The following is a 27,486-nucleotide window of genomic DNA, read 5'->3' as shown; positions in this document are numbered from 1 at the left end:
TAGCCTGAGTTGCTGGAATTGGTGGTCATGTGTGTGTTAAGTGTGCTTGCTTGTGAGAATGAATTGTGTGTGTTTCTTTTTTTCTGATGGAGGCTGAGATGAAAGCTAGTGTGTAAGTGTCTTTTAATTGTGCCTATCTACAACTTAGTGTGATATCTTTATGGTTAGCAGCAATCTATCTTTTCCTACATGGTTGACACTATCTCGCCCTACATTGTTGACTATAAAGTCATTTAAGTGACTCATCACATTATCTTTATGGTAATGCTTGTTTCTTTTTATGTTCTTTATCTATTGTTTGAAATCAAAAGCTAAAGGTATGATACATCATTTTTGAAACCTATTTAATGTGCGCTGTTGCATAAATTAAGGGTCTACTTTGTTTTTTTACATAGAAAGTATAAAAATAATGAATAATTTTCTAATGCTTTAGGCATGTTGATTAGTGCTATAAATGATCAGTACCTCATCTCCTTTCTCCAGTTCACTCAAATCAGCCTTGACATTTACTTTGGTGTTAAGTGGATCTGCTACAAGCACGCTTACCTTCTTAGATTCAAACACAACCTGAAATGTAAACATGTCAATGGTTCAAACTTTTAACTATAAATATTGAAAAAGTAGAAATTATTAAACATAACTAATAGTCATGAACTGTACTGATTAAAATGTTTACACTGAAATGAAATGAAGTCCCATGCTTCTTTACAGAGCGTAGGGGAACGATGCGGGAGACCCGCACCGCCTTACTAGGCAAGGTCCTAATGGAGGTGGTTTGCCATTGCCTTCCTCCAACCGTAATGGGGATGAATGATGATAATGAAGACGACACAACAACACCCAGTCATCTCGAGGCAGGAAAAATCCCTGACCCCGCCGGGAATTGAACCCGGGACCCCATGCTCGGGAAGCGAGAATGCTACCGCGAGACCACGAGGGGCGGACAAAATGTTTACACTATCAATGCAGTATTGTATTTCATCTCGTAGATAAGAAATATTTAAATCAAATGAAAATTATTAGATCATCAATTAACTTCATATTAAGACTAAGGATCAAGTTTTGCTTAATTTTTATTTACAGCCTGTGCTTGGTTACTGTAAAGTTTTGCCAGAATAAATGGGGCAAGAACAATTATTTCTCGTAACCACTGATCTATGACTTTATGAAGTTCATTATATTACTACTACTACTACTACTACTATTAATAATAATATATTAAACTGCATGACAAAATCAAACAATGGAAAATCCAGGATGGAATAATGACAATATAATGAAAAGGATGGTTGCTACTCACAATATAGTGGAGATGCTGAATTGCACATAGGTATAACAAAAAGACTGTCAAAGCTTTTGGCAAGGCATGGCTTCATCAGAATAGACAACATACACACACTCTCAAGTGCAACAAATGGTGCAAAGGGCTCTAAGCGCTATGGGACTTGACATCTGAGGTCATCAGTCCCCTAGTCTTAGAACTACTTAAACCTAACTGCTTGTGCTGTGATATGTAACAAGCAAGTTAGGAAAATTGAATGAAATACTTGATACCTGATACGCGTGGGAGTAGATGACAAGCTTTTCAATTGTACTGTACGATATATACAACTACACGATTATTGAATACAAAGGACTGATGACCTAGATGTTTGGTCCCCTCCCTCAAATCAACCAACCAACCAACTCAATGCGTTATACCTACAACTACATGAGTACTCAATTTAATTAGGTTCAACTGCGTTTTGTGTTAATGTTCCTTGCTTGCACACATAAATGCTATTTAATAAGGCAATGCAGCCTAATTTAATGATTTGTAGATAGTAAAGTTTAGTATCCCACTTCATATTCTAAGCTACAAAATTCAATTAAATATGAGTCAGTTCAAGCTCTTTATAAATTTGAATGGTAATTCATTAATTTAATACTGTGGTCTGGTTAAAATTTGCATTATGGAACTTACTAGAAAATAATGTAACACAAAATGGCTGCATATGGCTGCTTATCCAATATATGAACAATTCTAGAATTTATGACCTTAAACGTCACTTTAAGAGTATCTCTGCTTCTGAATTAATAATGCATTATTCTTGGGTTATCTGTAAATGGAGGCAATTGTAAACTATAAATATTTTAACGACCGGTACTCACAGCTTTACTTCTGCCAGTACCTCGTCTCCTACCTTCCAAACTTTACAGAAGCTCTCCTGCGAACCATGCAGAACTAGCACTCCTGAAAGAAAGGATACTGCGGAGACATGGCTTAGCCACAGCCTGGGGGATGTTTCCAGAATGAGATTTTCACTCTGCAGCGGAGTGTGCGCTGATATGAAACTTCCTGGCAGATTAAAACTGTGTGCCCGACCGAGACTCGAACTCGGGACCTTTGCCTTTCGCGGGCAAGTGCTCTACCACCTGAGCTACCGAAGCACGACTCACGACCGGTACTCACAGCTTTACTTCTGCCAGTACCTCGTCTCCTACCTTCCAAACTTTACAGAAGCTCTCCTGCGAACCATGCAGAACTAGCACTCCTGAAAGAAAGGATACTGCGGAGACATGGCTTAGCCACAGCCTGGGGGATGTTTCCAGAATGAGATTTTCACTCTGCAGCGGAGTGTGCGCTGATATGAAACTTCCTGGCAGATTAAAACTGTGTGCCCGACCGAGACTCGAACTCGGGACCTTTGCCTTTCGCGGGAAAGGCAAAGGTCCCGAGTTCGAGTCTCGGTCGGGCACACAGTTTTAATCTGCCAGGAAGTTTCATATCAGCGCACACTCCGCTGCAGAGTGAAAATCTCATTCTATAAATATTTTGCTCATAAAATGAATATTTCGAATTTCACAATTCAGATACAAAATTTTAGAAATCTTTAGTTGAAACAGATAACGTCTAACAACAATTACTATCTCAGATTTTTTCTTTGTTTACACAGAACATGTAAGCAAATCGAGAATATGTGATAATCCGATTTTCCACATTGAGTTTATAAATGTACGTTGGTAGCATTGCATACAATAACTGTGATTGTTATTTGAGGATTGTAGGGCTAATGCTGTGCACATGAGGGGACTAAGGACCAGCTCCAGTTGTTCTATAATAATGTTTTTGTTGTATGAGAGAGAGTTGTATTTCAGAACTCTTTTCAGACTTTTGCCTCTAGCCAGACCTGTCATAAAAATTTACTATATTTCCTTATTCCATATTGAAATGATAGCATTCATTTTATGTGTGCTGCAGCCTTTTTTCTGAAATGACAAAAATTAATCTGGAAAAGTGAGGTTTTTCCAAATGTGGAACACTGTTCCAAAGTACAACATGGTCATGTGCCTCAGAACAAATGAGCCACTGAAAACCATAAGGGCCTTAAGTACAGACACATTGTTTTGAGAAGAACATGAAAATTAAATTTGTATGTAAATCGCAAGTCTCATAGCTCTGATACGTATTTTTTAAACAATGTCTAAACATGTTATATTTCCTATGAAAAAATAGTGTAATCACTTTATGTAATGAAATTTTAATTACTGTTTAAAATTATTATTAATGTTAATTCTCAAAAATTTTCATAACTGAACTAATCATGTGTCACTAGTGTGGACGTGTTAGGTGTGAAGAGACTGGGTAGCAATGATGTGATGTCCTTGGGAACAACACTGCTCAGTTTTAGCATTGTAAAAAGAAGATTTGAGAATCATATGGAATTGTTGCCACATGTTAGACAGGGCTATTGTGCTATCTACAACTTGACTTTCTGGTCAATCATCATGCAAAAGTGGACCTTTCATGCTATACAATCAAACTCAATGGGAAATTGTTTTCAGGGCATGACTACTGCAAGTACCACATCACCACAATATTCCCCATACACAAATGGATGCATGCACTAAAGATCAATTTGTATGACAAAGAACTGAGAGGTACATGAAAGTTACTCTGGGCGAGTGCCAAGAAAAGTGTTATTTGATGTAGAACCATTGGAATGCAGTGAAGAACTGAATTAGTTACACTGTTTTGCAATTCAAACTATAGTACATGTACGAGAAACAAATGGTAATTATATAGTTCTGGTGGGCATAGATAATTTTGGCATAGACGAGATGCATGTGCCAAAAGATTCAATAGTTTCCAAATTAGATATCATAGAAGGGGATGATCTGGATAGGCCTGGTGGAGATGTTTGCCACAGCAAACAGTCAATGCATCCACATTATGAAAAGCTGAAGTATTTGAAGGAAGAGAGAAAACAGCACTGGAAGCTTTATTACTGCAATTTACGATCTATTTAATCCTTGTCGACCATTATCAGTTAACACCAGTCACACAACAAAGAAAACTAATACAAATGGCTGATAATGCTCCACTAAACAGGAAGCCATACAGTCCCAAAACACTTCCAACCAGTATTGGAAGAACTTATTGACCAGTTGAAATTGCCCCAAAGAAATCACCAGATGATACACAAAAATAGAGATTTTGGTGTGACTACAGGTACCTGAATGGAAGAATTAACAGTGATGCATATCCTGTACCAAAAATTAGTTAACACCAATCACACAACAAAGAATACTTATACTAATGGCTGATAATGCTCCACTGAACAGGAAACCATACAGAGTCCCAAAACACTTCCAACCAGTTCTGGGAGAATTTATTGACCAGCAGCATAGTGATAGCATATGGAGTGCACTGACAGTAATGCCTCAAAGAAATCACCAGATGACACAAAAAATAGAGATATTGGTGTGACTACAGGTACTTGAACAGGCGAATTATCACTGATGCATACCCTGTACCAAAAATAATGGAGACTTTGGACAACTTAGGTACCCATAAATACTTTTCCATGATGGATTAAAAACTGGTTATCAATGGTAAGAAGTAACTCCAGAAGACTGACTCAAGACAGCATTTATGGTCCCATGGGACCATTAGCAATATCATAGAAGGTTGCTTGGTCTCCAAAATGGTTGTTGTGTGGAGTGCTTAGAAGATTAAAACTAAAGTAGTGTATGGGTTACATAAAAGACATAATTGTGTTTTCTAAAAAAAGAACAATGATTTGAGAAAGTGTTAAAGAGGCTATGTATAGCACATTCGATAATGAGTGTAAATAAATGTCACTTTGTAGCGATATAGGTGAATGATGTAGGACATATAATTAGTCAAGATGGTGTGACAATTGATCCGAGTTTAATTTCTTCAGTATGTGATTTCTTGACATCACAGATAAGAAAATAGTTTCAATCATTCCTAGGTCACTGTAAATTTGTTAAGGATTTTGGTGAAATTGCTGAGCCATTAAACCATTTGTTAAAGAAAGCAGTGAAGTTTCAGTGGTCTACTGACTGTCAGGCAGAATTCATCTCTTGGCCTCCCTCTACGATTTTTACCCTCCACGCTGCCCTCCAATACTAAATTGGTGATCCCTTGATGCCTCAGAATATGCCCTACCAACCGATCCCTTCTTCTAGTAAAGTTGTGTCACAAATTTCTCTTCTCCCCAATTCTATTCAGTACCTCCTCATTAGTTATGTGATCTACCCATCTAATCTTCAGCATTCTACTGTAGCACCACATTATGAAAGCTTCTATTCTCTTCTTGTCCAAACTATTCAACGTCCACATTTCACTCCCATACATGGCTACACTCCATACAAATACTTTCAGAAAAGACTTCCTGACACTTAAATTTATACTCAATGTTAACAAATTTCTCTTCTTCAGAAACGCTTTCCTTGCCACTGCCAGTCTACATTTTATATCCTCTCTACTTCCACCATCTTCAATTATTTTGCTCCCCAAATAGGAAAACTCATTTACTACTTTAAGTGTCTCATTTCCCAATCTAATTCCTGCAGCATCACCTGATTTAATTCCATTATCCACATTTTGATTTTGTTGATGTTAATCTTATATCCTCCTTTCAAGACACTGTCCATTCCATTTAGCTGCTCTTCCAGATCCTTTGCTGTCTCTGACAGAATTACCGTGTCGTTGGCAAACCTCAAAGTTTTTATTTCTTCTCCATGGATTTTAATTTCCAACAAGCATATGTCTGCTTGTGTCTGTATATGTGCAGATGGATATGTGTGTGTGTGAATGTATACCTGTCCCTTTTCCCCCCTAAGGTAAGTCTTTCTGCTCCCGGGATTGGAATGACTCCTTACCCTCTCCCTTAAAACCCACATCCTTTCGTCTTTCCCTCTCCTTCCCTCTTTCCTGATGAAGCAACCATGGGTTGTGAAAGCTTGAAATTTGTGTGTGTGTTTGTGTGTTTTTTATTGTGTCTTTCTACCAGTGCTTTCTCATTTGGTAAGTCACAGCATCTTTGTTTTTCAATATATTTTTCCCATGTGGAATGTTTCTTTCTATTATATTCAAATAATTTAGTTAGTTGTTCCAGAGTTATTTAATATACTGCACTGTATTATGTGGAAAACGATTACACACTGAGCTACTTTCATTCTTCAGTTTGAAGTTGACTGTTCAACAGATTGTCTATCCTAAAACGGTCATAGCTGGAGTGCAGGGAGTGATTTGACTCTACATTATTCATGTTGTATGCATACTTCCTTGTCATTTCTCTGAATAGTTTTTCTTTAATAACTTGTTTTCTAAGACCATTCAAAAGAGTCCCTTATGGTATGGAATCTGCTACAATTACTACTGATATCTACAATACTTATGTTTTAAAGTAAATGCATGTTTCTGACAATTGTTCATTAATAGTAGAAATTTCTTCACTTATGCAGCATCAAGCAGTACATGAGGAGTTACTGGTCCCCCATTAGACACTGCCCCAGGTGGTGGATAAGGGAATGCTCACCAGATATGGTTGGTATTATGGAAATAAAATACCCATCATATCTGGTGAGCATTCCCTTATCCGCCACCCGGGTTGGACCAAAACCAGTAGGTGCTGCCTTGCAGAGAGAGAGGACCCTCAAAGCCTAAGGGAGAGAACCCCAACAGGAAACTTGCGTGAGCTCAACTGCAGTCAAGGGAGCAGCCCTCCTGTCAAGCCAGGGTGTATGGGCTGATAACCCATGAACCTGAAACCAGCATATCACAGAAACTGCAACAGAGAATACCAACAATCAGATGTATGTGAGTGCAGGCTTTCTCAGCGAATTTCATATATGAAGTCTTCACGGGTTGTCATCCGAGTAGCATCATCATCTCGTAGCAATGTTTCGATGGAATACGTCTCCATCATCTTCAGGCAAAGTGTCGGGATATCATCGGTCGTGGACTTACGTCTCTGCTGGACTGCTCTCTGCTTCTCGCTGCCAGCCAATCACGTGCCCTTGGAATCGTCTGATGCACCTGGAGTGGCCGGTGGTGGGGGGGACGTGTGTGTGAGGTTCATGTCCCATAGTCCATCTCTGTCTGCTCCGTCCATGGCCCTTGGTGGAACGGAACGTTCTCTGATTTTCCTGATTGCAGGCTCCCAGGCTGTGCTGAGGTGGTAGCCACTGTCGCGGTTGATTAGGTTGTTGTGTAACTGTATTTCTATGGACACTTTGATTACTGAGTCCCAAAATCCTTTTATACTGCATATTTCCTTTGTGTCCTCAAACTCGAAGGTGTGCTTCTCATCAGTACTATGTTCCGCCACAGCAGATTTGTTGGTCTGACCCAAGCATACATGCCTGATGTGTTCATTGTGGCGCTGTGAGATGCAACATTGTGTCTGTCCTATATATTGCATTCCACATTCGCATCTGATCTTGTACTCACCAAGTGCCATCAGACCTAGGGGATCTTTGGTTGAACCAAGAAGGTCTTTGATTTTTCCCGCTGCACGCAAAACAGTCTTCACTTTGTTTCTTGAGAATTCCTGCCATCTTGGCCATTGGAGGACCCCAGTATGGCAAGAACGCACAGCCCATTGCTTCGTCTTCATCCGGTCTCTCTTCTCTCTTCTTGTGGTCAGTCTTCAGAGCTCTACTTATTTATGTATCACTGTATCCATTTTTCTTGAAGGCGTCCCTGTGGTGTTGCAATTCTCCTGGCAATCTTGCCTTATCGCAGATGGACCTGGCCCTGTGCACTAAGGTGTTGAGTGCAGAATTGTGTTGCACAGGGTGATGGCAGCTGTTGGCATTAAGACAGAGGTCTGTGTGTGTTTTCTTTCTGTACACTGCATATCTCAGCGTGCCATCCATGTTTCTTGTGATCAGAATATCCAGAAAGGGTAAGCTTCTGTTCTCTTCTATCTCCATGGTAAATTTGATATTTCCATGTATACCGCTGAGGTGTTGATGGAACTCTAGCAGTTTGTCCCTGCCATGTGGCCAAACTACAAAAGTATCGTCAGCGTACCTGTAGAAGGCTTTTGGCTTGTGTCTAGCAGTGTCCAGTGCTAGCTTTTTGAAGTGCTCCATGTATAGGTCGGCTACGCCTGGTGCCAGGGGGGAGCCCATAGGTACACTATCTATCTGTTCGTAGAACTTCCCACCACATTTGAAATAGATGGTGGTTAGCACATGGCAAAATAGCTTGATGATATCCACCTCAAAGTGTTCTTCAATTAAAGCCAGGGAGTCTTCTATTGGTACTCATTGTAAGCGTAATGTCATATCGCTGGCTTGGTTGTGGAGTATCTTCGCGAGCAGCGTGTTTGCAGACACAGAACTGTTATGTAGTTTTGTGGGTAGATGTGAATGTAAGAAGCATGGAAGTTGAAGTGTTGCTGCAGGTGCTGTTACAGTGAAGTGATGAAATATGGAAGTGATTCAGAGGAAAGTGTTTCAAGATGTAATTAAAAATGAGCAGTGCCACCAATAACGTATTTGTGTATCCTCTCATTACGTGTCGCACAGCATCAATCATCTGCACCATGTTTGGTTTCCCAGAATGAACTGATGTGAATCAGTAGAAATTAGTTACCATAAAAAAAATTTAGTTAAGTGCCGGTGTCTTGTGAGAGCGTGCGTTCGGTCATCACGTTCCTCATCATCAACAATCAACCGTGCTGAGACAGTTACACGCACGCTTGTACAATTGAGAACAGTGAACTGTAAATTTTACTTTGTGAACAGTGTTAAAATTTATTACTAGTTCAAGGAGGACTGGTACCAAATATCTGTGTATGCGTGATGAGCGTAAAAACTTTAGTGCGATCATTCGGCTTCCGCATCATCAACAATCACTCATGTCGTGCCGGTTATGCATACGCTTGTCTGAGTGATATTGTGGACTGATAATCATCCATTAATTGGGATAAACACTTATGAATTAGAATGTAAACAGTGCAACCTGTGATTTTCTTTTATCGTTTCAGAATATAGTTATTCATACCAGACGTAGAACAGTGTTGTGTTTTAATGTTGAGCGGCTCCCCTAAGCCCACCTGCATATTTTGATAGACAATTTCAGGCAAGCCAGCGGCAGTGTGGAGCAGAACAATACGACCGCTGCAGGGCTATCAAGTACGTGGTGTGGACAGGGTGCCCGGTCGAAACAAGAAACCAGTTTAAAGGTGCCCCACACCCATTTATACTCCCGGGCTTGTTACATCGTGTGAATAAGGATGTCACATCAAAGCTGACTAGTAGGTCTTTATTTTCCAGCTGCATGCCCTGTAGTACCTTCACAAACTCAGCTGAGTTTTTCACATGGTGTGGACCGTAACCCACCAAGGGTTAAATGCTTAGCAACACCATATGTTGGCGAGCTTAAAGTGTTCAAAATAGGTCGTAATGGGACACCTTCTTTGTGACCTTTGGGAGGCCATAGAGATGTGGTGGTGCCGGTGCCCTTGGGTGCAGTTCCTGATGATACTCTTCTCTAGTCTCGAGTTGTTGAGCATCTCAACTGTCTTGCAAGTCACTGTTGTGGTGGGGTCCTTCCCTAGTCATTTGTGAGCAGGATCCTGCAGGAGGGTGTCGATTTTTTGCCAATAGTTTTCTGATTTAAGCAGCACCGTCATGTTCCCTTTGTCTGCTGCCAAGACCACTGTGTCCTGGTCCTCCCTTAGTGCCCGTAGTGCCTTGTGTTCTGCCACTCAAATGTAATTCTTCAGCATCTTTGCTTTGTCTAGTACTTTGCAGATGTCTCTTCTTACTTCTTCTGCAGCCTCTTCAGGTAGTCTCCTTATGGCTTGCTCTGCTCCACTTATGATGTCCCATTTCAGGAAGGTCCTCAGAAGCGGGGCAAAGTTTAGGCCCTTGGACAGCACATCCAGTTCCTTGTTTATTAGCTTAAGGACCACCTTGTTGGGAGATGGTTTTTCTTTCTGTTGTCACACTTCCGGAAGTTGAAGGAATTTCTTGTACTGCCTTTCGGTGGCTTTCTTCTTGGACCATTCACCATTGGCAAAGGTATTGCCAGTCCCTGGTGTGTTCCAGGAGACAGGAAGCCAATCGGAGGTGTAGCTGCTGAGCAGCTTCCCCTTCTTGCTCCACAGCTTATGCAGTGTTTTGTAGCTGCGATGTATACCCTCCCCGTAGAGGTATTTTATATGTGAGTGCAGGCTTTCTCGGTGAATTTCATATATGAAGTCTTCATAGGTTGTCAACTGAGTAGCATCATCATGCAAGTAAAAAAAGTGTGGTACCTGATTGCCAGTGTCCTGGTGAGTTTTTTGACAAAGTAGGAGATTCAAATGTGAGGAAGACATTCAAAACATTTTGGGAAATAGGTGATTTTAATATTAAAATTGCAATTTTATTTGGTGCAATTGAATGGAATGCTGTAGCATGTTGTCAAAAAGTAGTTGGTGAATCTTGAAGAAATTTTACTATTTCCTACCATATAAAGGTTGGCAGCAGTGATATTGAAGTCTGCAAAAAAGCTTTTCTTGCCATTCATGGTCTGCATAATAATCGCGATCACTTCAAAAATATACAGAAGAAAATCTCATCTGGATTGAGCATGCCACCCCAGGACAAACACAGTAAGCATTCTGTGCATCCACATACTTACTCTGAAACCAGTGTTAACAATGTCCGGGAACACATCGACAAAATACCAAAATGTGACAATCACTACAGACACTCAAACAATGCTGGGCATCTTCTGCAAGGAGATGTCCTGATCCTGTATTTGCAGACAAGTACAGGCAAATTTTTATGAAGAATACAACATAGGAGTAAAATAACCAATGAATGATATGTCTAAGACTTGTGATATGCTAAAAGTGAAAATTGAGAGTACTGTTGACCCCCAGCTGAAAGCAAGTCTTGGGTGTCAGTTGGCATTATATCAATGTCACACAGAGGACAGGCAGGCTAACATTGGAATCCAGATAAAATGAGCAGAAGCAGGCAGCAATCTTCATGTTATGACTTTTGATTTGCAGCAGACTCTCCCAGTTCCTAAGTTGAGATGTAGGACAGCTTTTCACAAAAGGAAAATTTTTGATTATATAACCTGAATGTTCATGACTGTGGCAAGAACAAAGGAAACTTCTTCTTGTGGAATGTGACTACTGCTGCCTATGGATCAGAGGAAATTTTGAGCTGCTTTTTACATTCCTTTTATGAAAACGACATAAAAGGAGAGACTCTCATTGTGATATCTGATAACTTCTGTGGCCAAACTAAGAACTGGAATATGGTTCTGTTTTGGAAGTATCTGATATCAACTGGAAGATTTCATGTGATTGAACACCACTTCCCTGTTAGTGGGCAAATGATGTTGCCCTCTGATAGAGATTTCGTGACAGTTGAAAATTACATTTGCCGGCAAGTACAAGATGTGTATAGTCCAGAAGTCAGCTAAGAAGAATCCATTTTTTGTGTATAAAATGAAAAGAGATCATCTCTTTCAAACATGGCACTTGACAGAAACATTTATCTAAAGAAAGAAGACAGGTTATGGTTGAGACGTCAACTTAAGGAATGTATGCAGGTGGAAGGTGACCACTGTGGCTAAACATGCCTTGGCGCATGGCCAGCACATCTTGGCACAGTGTTACACCGTCCAGGTTATCTGGATACTTCCCACTAACACCAACCTGTCAGAACTCCGGAGATGGGAACTTGCCCTTCAGTATATCCTCTCTTCTCGTTACCCACCAGGCCTCAATCTCCGCTAATTTCAAGTTGCCACCACTCATACCTGTCATTCAACAACATCTTTGCCTCTGCACTTCCGCCTCGACTGACATCTCTACCCAAACTCTTTGTCTTTAAATATGTCTGCTTGTGTCTGTATATGTGTGGATGGATATGTGTGTGTGTGTGAGTGTATACCCGTCCTTTTTTCCCCCTAAGGTAAGTCTTTCCGCTCCCGGGATTGGAATGACTCCTTACCCTCTCCCTTAAAACCCACATCATTTCGTCTTTCCCTCTCCTTCCCTCTTTCCTGATGAGGCAACAGTTTGTTGCGAAAGCTTGAATTTTGTGTGTATGTTTGTGTTTGTGTGTCTATCGACCTGCCAGCACTTTCGTTCGGTAAGTCACATCATCTGTGTTTTTAGATATATTTACTATTAAGTGAGACGTTCTTTCATGACATCTGGCATGAAATAAGTTTCAAAAAACATGGAAGGCAGCACCCTGTTCATACCCTTTGACGTAAATACAATGAGCGAACATTTATTGAAAAGAAGAAAGTTTCTGATGTCCTGTGGCTTGTAGATTACATACCTCCAGTCCATCATTGATTTTTCCTGTCACTAAAGCCAACTATTTTGGACAGAGAACACGTCAGTGATGAGAGTGATGAATGACAATGTAGTTTGAGTAAAGTGTTGAATAGTTGCTGTAAATTTTCGTGAGTAATTTTCTATCACCATATATTTTTAATTATGTGTGGTTGGTAAAATGTAATCACATCTATTTGACCATAATGTAATACTTTTCGTGTATTTCATTTGTTTTAGTGAGTTTTCCATTTTATTTACGTCTGCTTAGAAGAAGACACATGTTAAAAGCATACAGAATACAAGCAATGTTCGAAAAAAAATATTCAGATTTGTAGATCAATTCTAATTCCACTGTATCTCAAACCTAAGATTTTGGCACTTACCACTGTGTTCCCCTGAGCTGCTCAAATAATAAATAACAAATAAAGCAGAAAATACTGCAGCAGTAAAGAATGTTCTTGAAAGTAATAAGGTGTGATTTCGTTATTCCATGCAGTACTTTTGTTCCTTTATAAGCTATAGTCATTTCATTTTAATATACATCATTAGATCTGTCTATTATTGTAACATAATCATTGGTAGACACCAAAAATTTCCCTTTAGAAAACAAGGTTACTTATTTGTATAATGACTTTAGACTTCTCAAACCCCATAGCTCTCACAGCTGAAGTTTCATTAACACATAAAGTGATCTCATATCTGTGCATATTATGTATAATCATGTCCTTCCAATAATGAACCAGTTTCTTTTTTTTAACTAGTTGGTTTCATTTTTACCAGCTGTAGCTGCTTGTCTGTAGGAATACAGACAAGCAGCTACAGCTGGTAAAATTTCAATGTGTTCATTATGACAGTCAGAAATACTATCATAATTGGTGACACTAATCTCATCATAACTAGTTTTTGGTGGAATGTATTTGGTTTGCTCGCACACTGATCCCATTCAAATGATTTCATTGATTTTTCATCACCTGTCAATTAGAGATTAATCTCAGCACATCAGTAGTGAAACTTTACTTTGCCCCAATACACGTAACACCAATTTTGTTGTTTTTCTACACGTCTCACAAATTACCTGGATCTAAGTTCTGTGGCACTAATGTTACAATCTAGAGCATATGTGCCTGTTAACTACCCATTGCATTTATCAATTTAGCATTGTCAATTTTGCCGCTTAAGTGTATCACTTCTGCATTTCAAAAGATATTTTCTCCTTTAATAGATCAGGAATAACAACACTTTTATAGTCCATGTTACTCAGTTTTAAGCTTTCATTATCCTTAAAGCATATGGCCCAAACCAATATCTTCCTGCTTAACATAACATTAATGCACTTAAAATGATACACAGTATTGTAGTTAATGCTCTTTACACTGTTAAGATCAAGCATTTTTGCAACAGTAGGTCAGCATTTCCTGAGAATTATCATGCAAAGTAGTTGCAACTTTCATTACCATATTTTTTTGTCACTCTGGTGTTGTTTTTGTGTTCCTTTTGTAATAATAAAACATGACATATGAAAGTTATCACAATACATACTGAAACTACTGCAAATTGAACACTTTTCATCATATTTTTGGGAGCTATTATACTTGTGATTACACTCAGTGCTATATTAGTTCTTCTTGTAGCTAAAGAATAAAAATGGTGCAACTTAAAGTAGAATTAAACTTTCACTCTGCAGTGGAGTCTGCAGTGCTTTGAAATTTCCTAACAGATTTAAACTGTGCACTGGTCTGGGACTCAAACCCAAAGTCTTGCCTTTTATTGGCAGTGCATCCCACATTACACTGCAGAGTGAAAAATTCATATGGGAAACAATTTCCTGGGTTGTGTATCCATTTGTCGAGGAGTGCTAGTCTCACGAGGTATGCAACATGTATGTGAAGTACAGAAGGTATGGGAGAGGTGCTGATAATCAGAATGAATTCAAAATCTTATCTACGTGATAAATCTTATTCCACCTTTTGATTTTTCTCTGTCTATATATTTTTGCTATCAACATTTTTACTTGGGATGGCTCCTTCAATAATAACTTTGTTACCTGGTGTGGCTCAATCTTCAAATTTCCACTAGGGGTTGATAGAAAAGGAAATGAGCGCTTTGGTTCATCTGCTTCACTTTGGCTGTATTGCGGCCAAGAAGAAACTGCTTCTTTCTGGGTATCATTTGGGCTCCCTCTGGCAAGGAAAAAAAATGGGAAATGACAGTAATGTAAAATACTGATTAAAAAGCTGTAAATAAAGTTTACTAGGTGTCCTACATATGTTTAGCAAAAGATTCAAATGTACACATGACCTCACATAAATTTTAATAAATCAAACTATAGCGAAAGACTCTAAAGGATTAATTTGGTGAAAATTTCAGGAAAGAGAGTGTTATAACATCAAGTTGACAAAGCAAGACATGTGAACAAGGTAACATTCGAAAGAACACTGAGTCCAAGTCTATTGGCCACTGTCTGGCTGGCCACTTAGGTGGCGTGGCTGCTGCATGGCTGGCAGACAGCACCGCATGTAGAGGATGCGCGTAATTGCGCGGCGGTACTTCGAATGATCGGCGAGTCACAACAAGAGGTAACTAGATAAAGTGTAAAGAAGACAGAGAAAACATAAAATGTTCAGTACCGTATTTACTCGAATCTTAAGCCCCACTTTTTTTCCGGTTTTTGTAATCCAAAAAACCGCCTGCGGCTTAGAATCGAGTACAAAGCTAGCGGAAGTTCTTAAAAATGTCGGTGGGTGCAGCCACAACTTAGTTCTGCCGTCGAATATATGTAGCGCTACACAGGCATGCTTTGTAGGCACAAAGATAAATACTGGCGCCAAAACCTCTGCGTCCGTAAATAAATTAAAAAAAAAAAAAAGTTGGAAGACAAGCCTTTTTTCTCCACGCCGAGTTTCGACCACTGCATTTTCATACATTATCCAACGAAGTAAATACAAATTCCGTATTGTTCATCTTCGAATGTAGCAGCATTTCAATGTACTACGAAAACCCGACTGGCAAGAATGTTTAGGATGTTTGTCAATATGGCCAACTCTACGTTCTAAATTTTTTCCTATATGTGAGAAGAGATGGTTGCTAATAGGAACTTTTATAAATTGTGAATCACATGCAGTATTCTCGTCACCATAAGAATAATACGAATATAAACATTTTACCATGTATTGTTTCGTGTTTGCTGCTATCTCATTTAAATCCTGTCTGCATAATAAACCACAAAACTAGAGTGAGACAACAGCAAACGCGGAAGAATATACATATCATGTCATGTTTATATTTGTATTATTCTTATGCTAAACAGTGATACAGTCCGAAATGAAGCGAGGCAATTGACTAGATTTTTAAATCTAAGATGACTCTAATTTCTGTGCAGAATGTAATGTACTAAAGAGGCGCCTGCAAAGATTTTCAAACGGAGAAAAATTTTCGCTAAACTCTCGTTCAGAACATCTTCTATCATACGCAGTCTATTATTTGGTTCTTGTTGATCATTATCAAAGAAAGCAGCAGTGTAAGTAACAACAAGTAGCAGTCTCTTGCCATTGTTTCACTAATGAGACGATTCCTCTCTCTTTTTTTTAATTGTAAGCGGCGGTAGCGAGCAGAAAAGCAAGCCATGCCACGATCGGCAACAGGCCGTAAACACGCAGTATCAGAGTACGACAAACAATGCATGACAGTACAGTAATGCATTTTCAGCGTAGAGTGACGTAAACACCTATAACAAAGAAAACTGCGCTTATCAGATCAAAGAAAAATAAGCAATCAATTCAAAGCAGACGAAGCACGTGAAAAAGGAAGGGTACCCGTATAAATACGGACGGAGCGCCTGACGCATAGCAATCGCTACCTGGTAAAGCTTAACTGCTAAGCTTACGACTCGAACCAAACTACTGTAGCTGTATCGTCATTCATTCGACCTAAATTGTCTCATATTACAGTGGACCAACTTGTTTCGATTTGGAGACGCGGCCTAAAACTTTTCTCTCCCCTTGAATTTCGAGTCTCAAATTTCAGGTGCGGCTTAGATTCGGGAAATTTTTTTTCCTTGATTTCGAGTCTCATTTTTCAGGTGCGGCTTAGATTCGAGTGCGGCTTAGACTCGAGTAAATACGGTAACTGTAACAGAGAAACAGAAACATCAAGCCATAATTTCAGTTAAATGGGAACTTTACAAAATGAAATAAGGTCTTAAAATGAATGTGTGTGTGTGTGTGTGTGTGTGTGTGTGTGTGTGTGTAAAGGCTTTGTATGAAATTCTTTCATAATGCTCTGGCTGACAACCTAGAAAAATAACTGAGTTGGAGGAGCTCTTTAGTAAGTTTCTAAACATTTGTAATGAACATTAAGAGGCAATTCCTCATAATACAATAGGAAGCCATTGCTCCTATGAATATAAGTCATACAAACCAATATTACTCATTGAAATGTTACAGCATAACGGGAGATACAGACAATATACCAAAGGAGATTCTCAAATAATCTGTCATGAACAGGAGTGTGTAGCTGGTTATGCCCCAATTTTGATTGGTTGAAATCATTCAGTGATACTGTCTCCTGCTAAAGAACTCGACAGTCATCACATATACACTATTCTGCAACTTGGTGAAAGTGCATAAGCCACCCATAGGGGAGGTCTGCCATTCCATCATGTCACTGAGAGTATAAATAAGGTTAGATTGATAGGTAGGTGGATTTAACCTAAGAAATACTGTTTTGTCAGCTAGTACTGCTGAGGATGCCTATAGTTGTTAAAGTTCAGTTTTGGGTTATTTTCCCAATGAAGCATCCAAATAGGAACAACACACATAATTTAACAGCCACTGACACATACCCAAACAGACATATAAATAATAAAGCTGGGAACAAATATAGTAATTAGATAATGTAGATGAAGAATATGAATTATTTTTAAGACAATTCAATGGCACATTGAATCCTGATCCTCTCTAAAACCAATGAGTATAAAATGTAACATAAACATGGAGAAAGAAAGGATCATACCCAGGATTTAAGTACCTTTACATAGCTGTAGCAAATTCAGCAGGAATACTAAAATAAAGTGGTAAAACTAAATTAACTCCATTATTATAAAATCCGACTGTCTGAGATCAAAAAACGGAAGGTGCCTACAAAAAGCAGAAAAATAAAGCAACGATATAGTAAAGAAAAAAATGAGCTAACATATTATTAAAACGAATACGAATAGTGACATCATTGAGATTCAATTTTCAGACAACTGCTGTTGCACAACACATATTCAGGAGTTTTCCAATTCACTCAAAATTTAATGTTGGGACAATACATAATATAAAAAACATGAAATGATCACATTTATAGATCAATAGCTTGAATGTTTCTACAGTACCAGTACCAGGTATTGATTCATATTTAAACAACCCTACTACTTTATGATGTAACCTATACAGGTGCCAACTTAAGCAGGCACTGAATCTGCCATGCACTTAATCATGCGGATGGTGGGCACCATTTAAGGACTATGTTATTTCATACCTACTCCAGCTGTTCACATAGCTCAGTAAAAAGTGTGGGCAGAAGAGTCATACGAGATATTTGTCATCCCATCATGTCCCACATTTTCTCATTTGGAGACAAGTCTGGATGTCATGCCGGCCAGGACAGCTGGAATAGCAGAAGAACTAACTGAAAAAGGTTATGCACATACCAAGTGCTGGCCAGCGTGTCCTCCACAAAAATTGAAGGTGAACAAATGTTGTAGCATCACCTCTGTGGCTTGGATGAATGCATTCTTCAAGACAGCACTCGTCAGTTCCATGTGGCACATGTCATTACTGATTAGTTTTGCACAAATACTGTATTTAAACTTTGTAAAGACACAGTTCATCCAGTTTTGCACAATCAGTTAATGAATTAATTAACATTCAGACAACTATCACTTGCAAGCAGGCAGAGACTGTTTTTATTGTTGAAGACCACAGGGTATCATTCCATCTTACTAGTGATCCTCTGATGGCACAAGTTAAGCCGTGCACATCAATGCTGTGCTGTGGATTAAAGGCAAGATCGAGATGTTTATGACCTAGTCTCACTGCAACTCAATAGTTTGCAGCAGTTCATGTTGACAATACTGTGGTCACATTTTCTCTTATCTCTACTGTTGAAGCTCTATGGTCCACCACTGTCCTTGCAGTATGACAATCTCAATTGGTGTTTGTTCCATAAAGATGTTCAGAGGCTCAAAATGCCACAATTTTATTCTTTCAGTTGGTTGTAGGAAGTACTGGTATGTTTCTGTGCCAGTGTGCAAGCTTGCACTATGTGTTTCCATCACGCTAACCATATAGCCACAAGTACTTCCTTTTAAATGACAGACATTGATGGCACTCTGATAACGTTTCCTGGTGTACAGCATTGAAACCATTACTTTTTGCCAAGTGGCAGATGCTGTCATTGGATCAAAACTGGCATTTTTCCAGGAGTTTTAACATTAATTTCCACCAGTGCCTGACGCTTCAAACCATCAGAACCAAACTAGAAATATTATCCTGTTGGTATTTTTTCTTGCATGGATTGAGTCATTATCTACGCAAGAAAAATTTCAGGGTTACAATGACAAATTGTACCACAAGGGTAAAATTAAACTCAAATGAGGGAACATAAAACATGAAGTCTCATAAGATTCAGTACAGCATTGTCTCCTTTCCTATACTCGAATGAGATAAACTTCCAAAGAATTTAAATGGCTGTTTGAAAACTACAATTATTAGTGGTAAACAAACTTTTAATAAAGAACTTAAGTTCAACCATGATATACCTATAGCTGGTAACAGTTCACTTGGCCTGCAACTGACTGATACTGAACAGACATTTAACCTACAAACACTCACACAATTTCAAGTAAAATCCACATACTTCAATTAGAAATGGACATTAATGACAATACACAAAATGGATCACTGTACGAGGATTTGCGTGGTTTCCAACTGAATAATGAATTAAAATTGAGTCAACACATGAAATATGAGGGTCATTCAATAATTAACGAGACTTTTTCTACTCTTCAACATAACCCCTTGAACATTTAAGCACTTCTTCCAATGGGCTACAAGCTTTTTTTATTCTGGCTTCAAAGATCTCTTTATTTGATGTCTCAACCAATTTCCCACAAACTTTTTCATGTCCTCGTTGTCCTGGAACCTCTTCCCACGTAATGCCTCCTTCAGCACTCCAAACAAATGGAAATCACTTGGTACTAAAACAGGACTGCAAGGGGGATAAGGCAGTACTTCCCAGTCCATTTTGTCGATGGTTTCACAGCTTAGTTGAGCAATGTCAGAATGTGTGTTGTCTTCTTGGAGAATCACACCTCTTCATGTCGTCTCTCTTATGGCTGGCTTCACCTTGTTTAAAAGCAAATCTGAGCAGTACTGGCTGTTCATTCTATGTTACTCTTTGAGTTAATCACAAAAAACTCGACCTTCAGCATTCCAAAACACTTTCAACATGACTTTTCCTGCTGATGCTTGGGTTTTGAACTTTTTCTTGACAGGTGAGTTGGTGTGCTTCCACTCCATGCTTTGTCTTTTTGATTCTGGCTCATAATAGTGAACCCAAGTTTCATCACAAGTTAAAATTTTGTTGAGGAAGTACTCACCTTCTCTTTCATAACGTTCCTTTAGCTCTGTGCACACTCTCAACCTTGTTTCTTAGTGAAGCCACGTCAACTCTTTCGGAACCCATCTTGCACGTTTTGAGGCACTTCAGCTTGTTACAGATAAGGTTATGAACTGTACCAGTACTAACTCGAAACTTATCAACCATCATTTCCACAGTCACATGGCAGCCAGCATGAATAATGTCATCAATTTGACTTTCAAGTGAGGGAGCTGAAACTGCAACTGGTCAGCCAGAACGGTGTTTGTCAGTCAGTGAACTGTGACTATTTTTGAACTGCTCTACCCACTTGTAAAAATTTGCACAATTCATACAACCTTCACCATAAACTTTAGATATTCTACAGTATATATTCACTGGTTTCTCGCCCTTAGCAAGTACAAAACGAATAACAGAATGTTGTTCAACTAATATGGATGTTTCAAGAGGACTTCCCACTTAAAATGTATTTTTGAGGTTATAAACTAAACACTGTTGATACATCATCTGATTAGTGCTCATCCCAGTGATGCCAACTTAAAGCCATGAAATTGCCCTATTAACATTTTTTCCCCAGACTAATTTGTCTCTTTAATTATTGAATGACCCTCATAGCTAATCAAGGAGGCTAGTTTAGCATATTGTCTTAATATATATAACGTATTTGAAAACAAATTTATTTCATTATATTGCACACTCTAACACTGTATTGTCCTATTGAATTATCTACTAGAACAATACAGCTAAAATAAATGAAATATTTATACTTCTTCATTCCTGATTTATCAACAGTAAAATTTTGCAGTATAATGAATAGTTATTATACATCCTCCACCATGTCAAACAAGAACTGTATCATGCAGCTGATGAAGCACCTCTCCGTGAAAATTCTCTGGGACAGCAATCAGCTAGTCACAATGACTTTCCTATTAAAGTATTCTATCACATATGCTGACACACAAATCAATGACACTGTCTGTCCTTTGGTCCTGACTCATTCCACATTGTAATGCTTTCTCTGACCTAAGTTCCATGTTGAAGTTGAATTTGTTGAGATGCAACATCTCTCTTGTGAGTGTGCCTGTAGGATTTTGAGATTAAGAAGCCACCTCAAGACTGAATAGTCTGAAATCATTCGGAAATGTCAGTTGTGTTAAAAAGCTCAACAATACATTCTCTGCTGTTGAGAAATTCTATTCAACTTTGTTCAGCTGGTGGTAATATAACACAAAACTTGGCAGTTGCTGATAAAAGAATTGAATTGAGATGTGTGATAATCCAACCTAAAATCAAATTTCACCCAATTCAAAATGAACAAATATTCATACAGTCACTACATAATGATGTTTTAAAAATACTACAAAATGTCATTCATTCTGTTAAGAATATTGCTAATAAAAAGTTAAATATAATTCGCATTTCTCTTTACAAAGTGAACAGACACATAGCACAGCACTGACTAACTGCTACACACAAATACACATTCATTCTCGAGAGCTCTCTCGACACTGTCAATACTATCGATATAAATTTACCACATTCCAATACACCTTCTATCTGATGCAAATATTTCAGTACTCACAAAGCATACTTAATATTACTTTAGCAATTTTTAAATCTGCTCAAGTAATTCACACCGTAACGTATATCTGGCCATGTTCCTGAGCTAACATACAGGAGAGCAGCTGTCAAGTTCCTGTACTTAATATTGTGACTTGCATCTTGTGCTGCTTCCAATTTCCAACTAACTCCCATTGGTGTACTTAAAGCTTTGAATGTCCAATCTGACATTTCTTAGCTAGTGATTCAATATAGTTTTCCTAAGAATTCTTACATTCTTTGTATAATTATAATTATAGTCAATATTTTTCCAGCTTAATTCTTTACTTCACCTAAGTTTTTCATTACAAATATCTTGGATAAAAGATTCTTGGTTTCTTGTAGTTTCCCTATACTTTTACCACAAACAACACAATTATACAGATCACATAATTTGCAGTTATCAATAAACAAAGGCAATATCATATTTACTTCTTTAAAACCTAGTATTTTTAAAAACTCCAAACAGTCAAACACGCTCAAGCAATATAATACCTTAAATAACTTAAAAATTCTGCCTGTTTATCCCTTGCATCTGAGAAGTTGCTTTACATAAATTTCTGAGAAAATTTTACCACTTAAGAATCTACATCTACATCTACATTTATACTCCAAAATACATCTACATTTATACTCCACAAGCCACCCAACGGTGTGTGGCAGAGGGCACTTTACATGCCACTGTCATTACCTCCCTTTCCTGTTCCAGTCGCGTATGGTTCATGGGAAGAACGACTGTCTGAAAGACTTCGTGTGCGCTCTAATCTCTCTAATTTTACATTTGTGATCTCCTCGGGAGGTATAAGTAGGGGGAAGCAATATATTCGATACCTCATCCAGAAACGCACCCTCTCGAAACCTGGCGAGCAAGCTACACCGCGATGCAGAGCGCCTCTCTTGCAGAGTCTGCCACTTGAGTTTATTAAACATCTCCGTAATGCTATCACGGCTACCAAATAACCCTGTGACGAAACGCGCCGCTCTTCTTTGGATCTTCTCTACCTCCTCCGTCAACCCGATCTGGTACGGATCCCACACTGATGAGCAATACTCAAGTATAGGTCGAACGAGTGTTTTGTAAGCCACCTCCTTTGTTGATGGACTACATTTTCTAAGCACTCTCCCAATGAATCTCAACCTGGTACCCACCTTACCAACAATTAATTTTATATGATCATTCCACTTCAAATCGTTCCGCACGCATACTCCCAGATATTTGACAGAAGTAACTGCTACCAGTGTTTGTTCCGCTATCATATAATCATACAATAAAGGATCCTTCTTTCTATGTATTCGCAATACATTACATTTGTCTATCTTAAGGGACAGTTGCCACTCCCTGCATCAGGTGCCTATCCACCGCAGATCTCCCTGCATTTCGCTACAATTTTCTAATGCTGCAACTTCTCTGTATACTACAGCATCATCCGCGAAAAGCCACATGGAACTTCTGACACTATCTACTAGGTCATTTAAATATATTGTGAAAAGCAATGGTGCCATAACACTCCCCTGTGGCACGCCAGAGATTACTTTAACGTCTGTAGACATCTCTCCATTGATAACAACATGCTGTGTTCTGTTTGCTAAAAACTCTTCAATCCAGCCACACAGCTGGTCTGATATTCCGTAGGCTCTTACTTTGTTTATCAGGCGACAGTGCGGAACTGTATCGAACGCCTTCCGGAAGATAAGAAAAATAGCATCTACCTGGGAGCCTGTATCTAATATTTTCTGGGTCTCATGAACAAATAAAGCGAGTTGGGTCTCACACGATCGCTGTTTCCAGAATCCATGTTGATTCCTACATAGTAGATTCTGGGTTTCCAAAAACGACATGATACTCGAGCAAAAAACATGTTCTACTATTCTACAACAGATCAACGTCAGAGATATAGGTCTATAGTTTTGTGCATCTGCTCGACGACACTTCTTGAAGACTGGGACTACCTGTGCTCTTTTCCAATCATTTGGAACCCTCCGTTCCTCTAGAGACTTGCGGTACACGGCTGTTAGAAGGGGGGCAAGTTCTTTCGCGTACTCTGTGTAGAATCGAATTGGTATCCCGTCAGGTCCAGTGGACTTTCCTCTGTTGAGTGATTCCAGTTGCTTTTCTATTCCTTGGACACTTATTTCGATGTCAGCCATTTTTTCGTTTGTGTGAGGATTTAGCGAAGGAACTGCAGTGCGGTCTTCCTCTGTGAAACAGCTTTGGAAAAAGGTGTTTAGTATTTCAGCTTTACGCGTGTCATCCTCTGTTTCAATGCCATCATCATCCCGGAGTGTCTGGATATGCTGTTTCGAGACACTTACTGATTTAACGTAAGACCAGAACTTCCTAGGATTTTCTGTCAAGTCGGTACATAGAATTTTACTTTTGAATTCACTGAATGCTTCACGCATAGCCCTCCTTATGCTAACTTTGACATCGTTTAGCTTCTGTTTGTCTGAGAGGTTTTGGCTGCGTTTAAACTTGGAGTGAAACTCTCTTTGCTTTCGCAGTAGTTTCCTAACTTGGTTGTTGTACCACGATGGGTTTTTCCTGTCCCTCACAGTTTTACTTGGCACGTACCTGTCTAAAACGCATTTTACGATTGCCTTGAACTTTTTCCATAAACACTCAACATTGTCAGTGTCGGAACAGAAATTTTTGTTTTGATCTGTTGGGTAGTCTGAAATCTGCCTTCTATTACTCTTGCTAAACAGATAAACCATCCTTCCTTTTTTTATATTCCTATTAACTTCCATATTCAGGGATGCTGCAACGACCTTATGATCACTGATTCCCTGCTCTGCACATACAGAGTCGAAAAGTTCGGGTCTGTTTGTTATCAGTAGGTCCAAGATGTTATCTCCATGAGTCGGTTCTCTGTTTAATTGCTTGAGGTAATTTTTGGATAGTGCACTCAGTATAATGTCACTCGATGCTCTGTCCCTACGACCCGTCCTAAACATCTGAGTGTCCCAGTCTATATCTGGTAAATTGCAATCTCCACCTAAGACTATAACATGCTGAGAAAATTTATGTGAAATGTATTCCAAATGTTCTCTCAGTTGTTCTGCCACTAATGCTGCTGAGTCGGGAGGTCGGTAAAAGGAACCAATTATTAACCTAGCTCGGTTGTTGAGTGTAACCTCCATCCATAATAATTCACAGGAACTATCCACTTCTACTTCACTACAGGATAAACTACTACTAACAGCGACGAACACTCCACCACCGGTTGCATGCAATCTATCCTTTCTAAACACTGTCTGCACCTTTGTAAAAATTTCGGCAGAATTTATCTTTGGCTTCAGCCAGCTTTCTGTACCTATAATGATTTCAGCTTCGGTGCTTTCTATCAGCGCTTGAAGTTCCGGTACTTTACCAACGCAGCTTCGACAGTTGACAATTACAATACCGATTGCTGCTTGGTCCCCGCATGTCCTGACTTTGCCCCGCACCCATTGAGGCTGTTGCCCTTTCTGTACTTGCCCAAGGCCATCTAACCTAAAAAACCGCCCAGCCCACGCCACACAACCCCTGCTACCAGTGTAGCCGCTTGTTGCGTGTAGTGGACTCCTGACCTATCCAGCGGAACCCGAAACCCCACCACCCTATGGCGCAAGTCGAGGAATCTGCAGCCCACATGGTTGCAGAACCATCTCAGCCTCTGATTCAGACCCTCCACTCGGCTCTGTACCAAAGGTCCGCAGTCAGTCCTGTCGACGATGCTGCAGATGGTGAGGTCTGCTTTTATCCCGCTAGTGAGACTTGCAGTCTTCACCAAATCAGATAGCCGCCGGAAGCCAGAGAGGATTTCCTCTGATCCATAGCGACACACATCATTGGTGCCGACATGAGCGACCACCTGCAGATGGGTGCACCCTGTACCCTTCATGGCATCTGGAAGGACCCTTTCCACATCTGGAATGACTCCCCCCGGTATGCACACGGAGTGCACATTGGTTGTCTTCCCCTCTCTTGCTGCCATTTCCCTAAGGGGCCCCATTACGCGCCTGACGTTGGAGCTCCCAACTACCAGTAAGCCCACCCTCTGCGACCGCCCAGATCTTGCAGACTGAGGGGCAACCTCTGGAACAGGACAAGCAGCCATGTCAGGCCGAAGGTCAGTATCAGCCTGAGACAGAGCCTGAAATCGGTTCGTCAGACAAACTGGAGAGGCCTTCTGTTCAGCCCTCCGGAATGTCTTTCGCCCCCTGCCACACCTTGAGACGACCTCCCACTCTACCACAGGTGAGGGATCAGCCTCAATGCGGGCAGTATCCCAGGCAACCACAGTCTTAGTCTGATCGGGGGATGCGTGGGACGAGCTGGCCGTCCCTGACAAACCCCCATCCGGACCCCCACAGTGATGCCCATTGGCCACAGCCTCAAGCTGTGTGACCGAAGCCAACACTGCCTGAAGCTGGGAGCGAAGGGATGCCAACTCAGCCTGCATCCGAACACAGCAGTTGCAGTCCCTATCCATGCTAAAAACTGTTGTGCAAAGAACGTCTGAACTAATCTACAGAGAGCGCAAACAAATCGACAAAATTTAAACGGTTATTAAAATACAAGATTGCCTAGTAAATGCAGTAATGCTGCTACTTGCGCACTGCTGACACACTGCTCGGTGGCGGAAGGAGACTACGCGATTTTACACTATTCAGGTACTAAAACGCGATGCTACAACTCTCAAATACTATAATACGCCTGAAATTTATGAATTAAACAATGCAAGTACCAAAAACACGCAAAGAAATTAAGAATTAAACTATGTAACAAATGAGTGAGCTAGGAGTATACGACTTGCTGCTGCAGCTGCTTATCCAACGGCGGCAGGGAGCACACTGACTGTGACCAACCGACACCGGCCGTTCAAAACAAAAACAGAAGACAAACGACTACGCGAATTTACACTATTCAGGTACTAAAACGTGATGCTACAACGCTCAAATACTATAATATGCCCAAAATTTATGAATTAAACAATGCAAGTACCAAAAACACACAAAGAAATTAAGAATTAAACTATGTAACAAATGAGTGAGCTAGGAGTATACGACTTGCTGCTGCAGCTGGTTATCCAACGGCAGCAGGGAGCAGTCTGTACATCCGTTTCTTCTACAATTAAGCCCTTCTGATAACATTATAACAACAAAAGTTTCAATGTTTGCATCATAGCAACTGGTGAATAAATATCATCCACAATTTCTTTCTGTTAAAAGCCTCTTAAAACTAAACTTGCTTTATTATTGTCATCAGATTGTACTGTAAAACCAGCTTCACATTCATTGGTTGCATTACCAGTTCCCAAGTTTTATTTTTATTGAAGCACTCAATTCCTTATACATTGTTTGCTAGCAAATTTTTGACTCATTGCTATCCATTACCTCCCAAAAATTTTCTGTACCATCAGAACTACAGAAGTTTATAAGTTATTCATAAAATAATCATTAAATCTATTACACACTCTATGTCCTCTAGTTGATCTTCTCAACTTGCATTTTGATTACATTTATGATTGTTTGAATACCCTTCAATACCTTTTCTTCCATTTCCTCATTTACAGAGTCAATGCAAGCACTACAATGTACACACCTTGAATCAGACAGAGCCTCTTCCATAATATCAACAAGTCTCATCAAAAAAAGCTTACTG

At 39.6% G+C, this 27,486-nt stretch overlaps 1 protein-coding gene across 1 annotated transcript in view; it reads right to left on the bottom strand.

The window, feature by feature from the left end:
• LOC126247882 (uncharacterized) overlaps positions 1-27,486 on the bottom strand; it is a 303,956-nt gene that overhangs the window by 156,322 nt on the left and 120,148 nt on the right. Inside the window, exon 2 of the mRNA XM_049948519.1 lies at positions 466-567. Within this exon, the coding sequence (XP_049804476.1) occupies positions 466-567 (102 nt within the window). The remainder of the gene's footprint in view (positions 1-465; positions 568-27,486) is intronic.

This window comes from Schistocerca nitens, chromosome 1 (genome assembly GCF_023898315.1).
Source record: "Schistocerca nitens isolate TAMUIC-IGC-003100 chromosome 1, iqSchNite1.1, whole genome shotgun sequence".
NCBI classification, from domain to species: domain Eukaryota; kingdom Metazoa; phylum Arthropoda; class Insecta; order Orthoptera; family Acrididae; genus Schistocerca; species Schistocerca nitens.
Note: the sequence above shows the minus strand (reverse complement) of the source record. Positions and strands in the feature narration are given on the sequence as shown.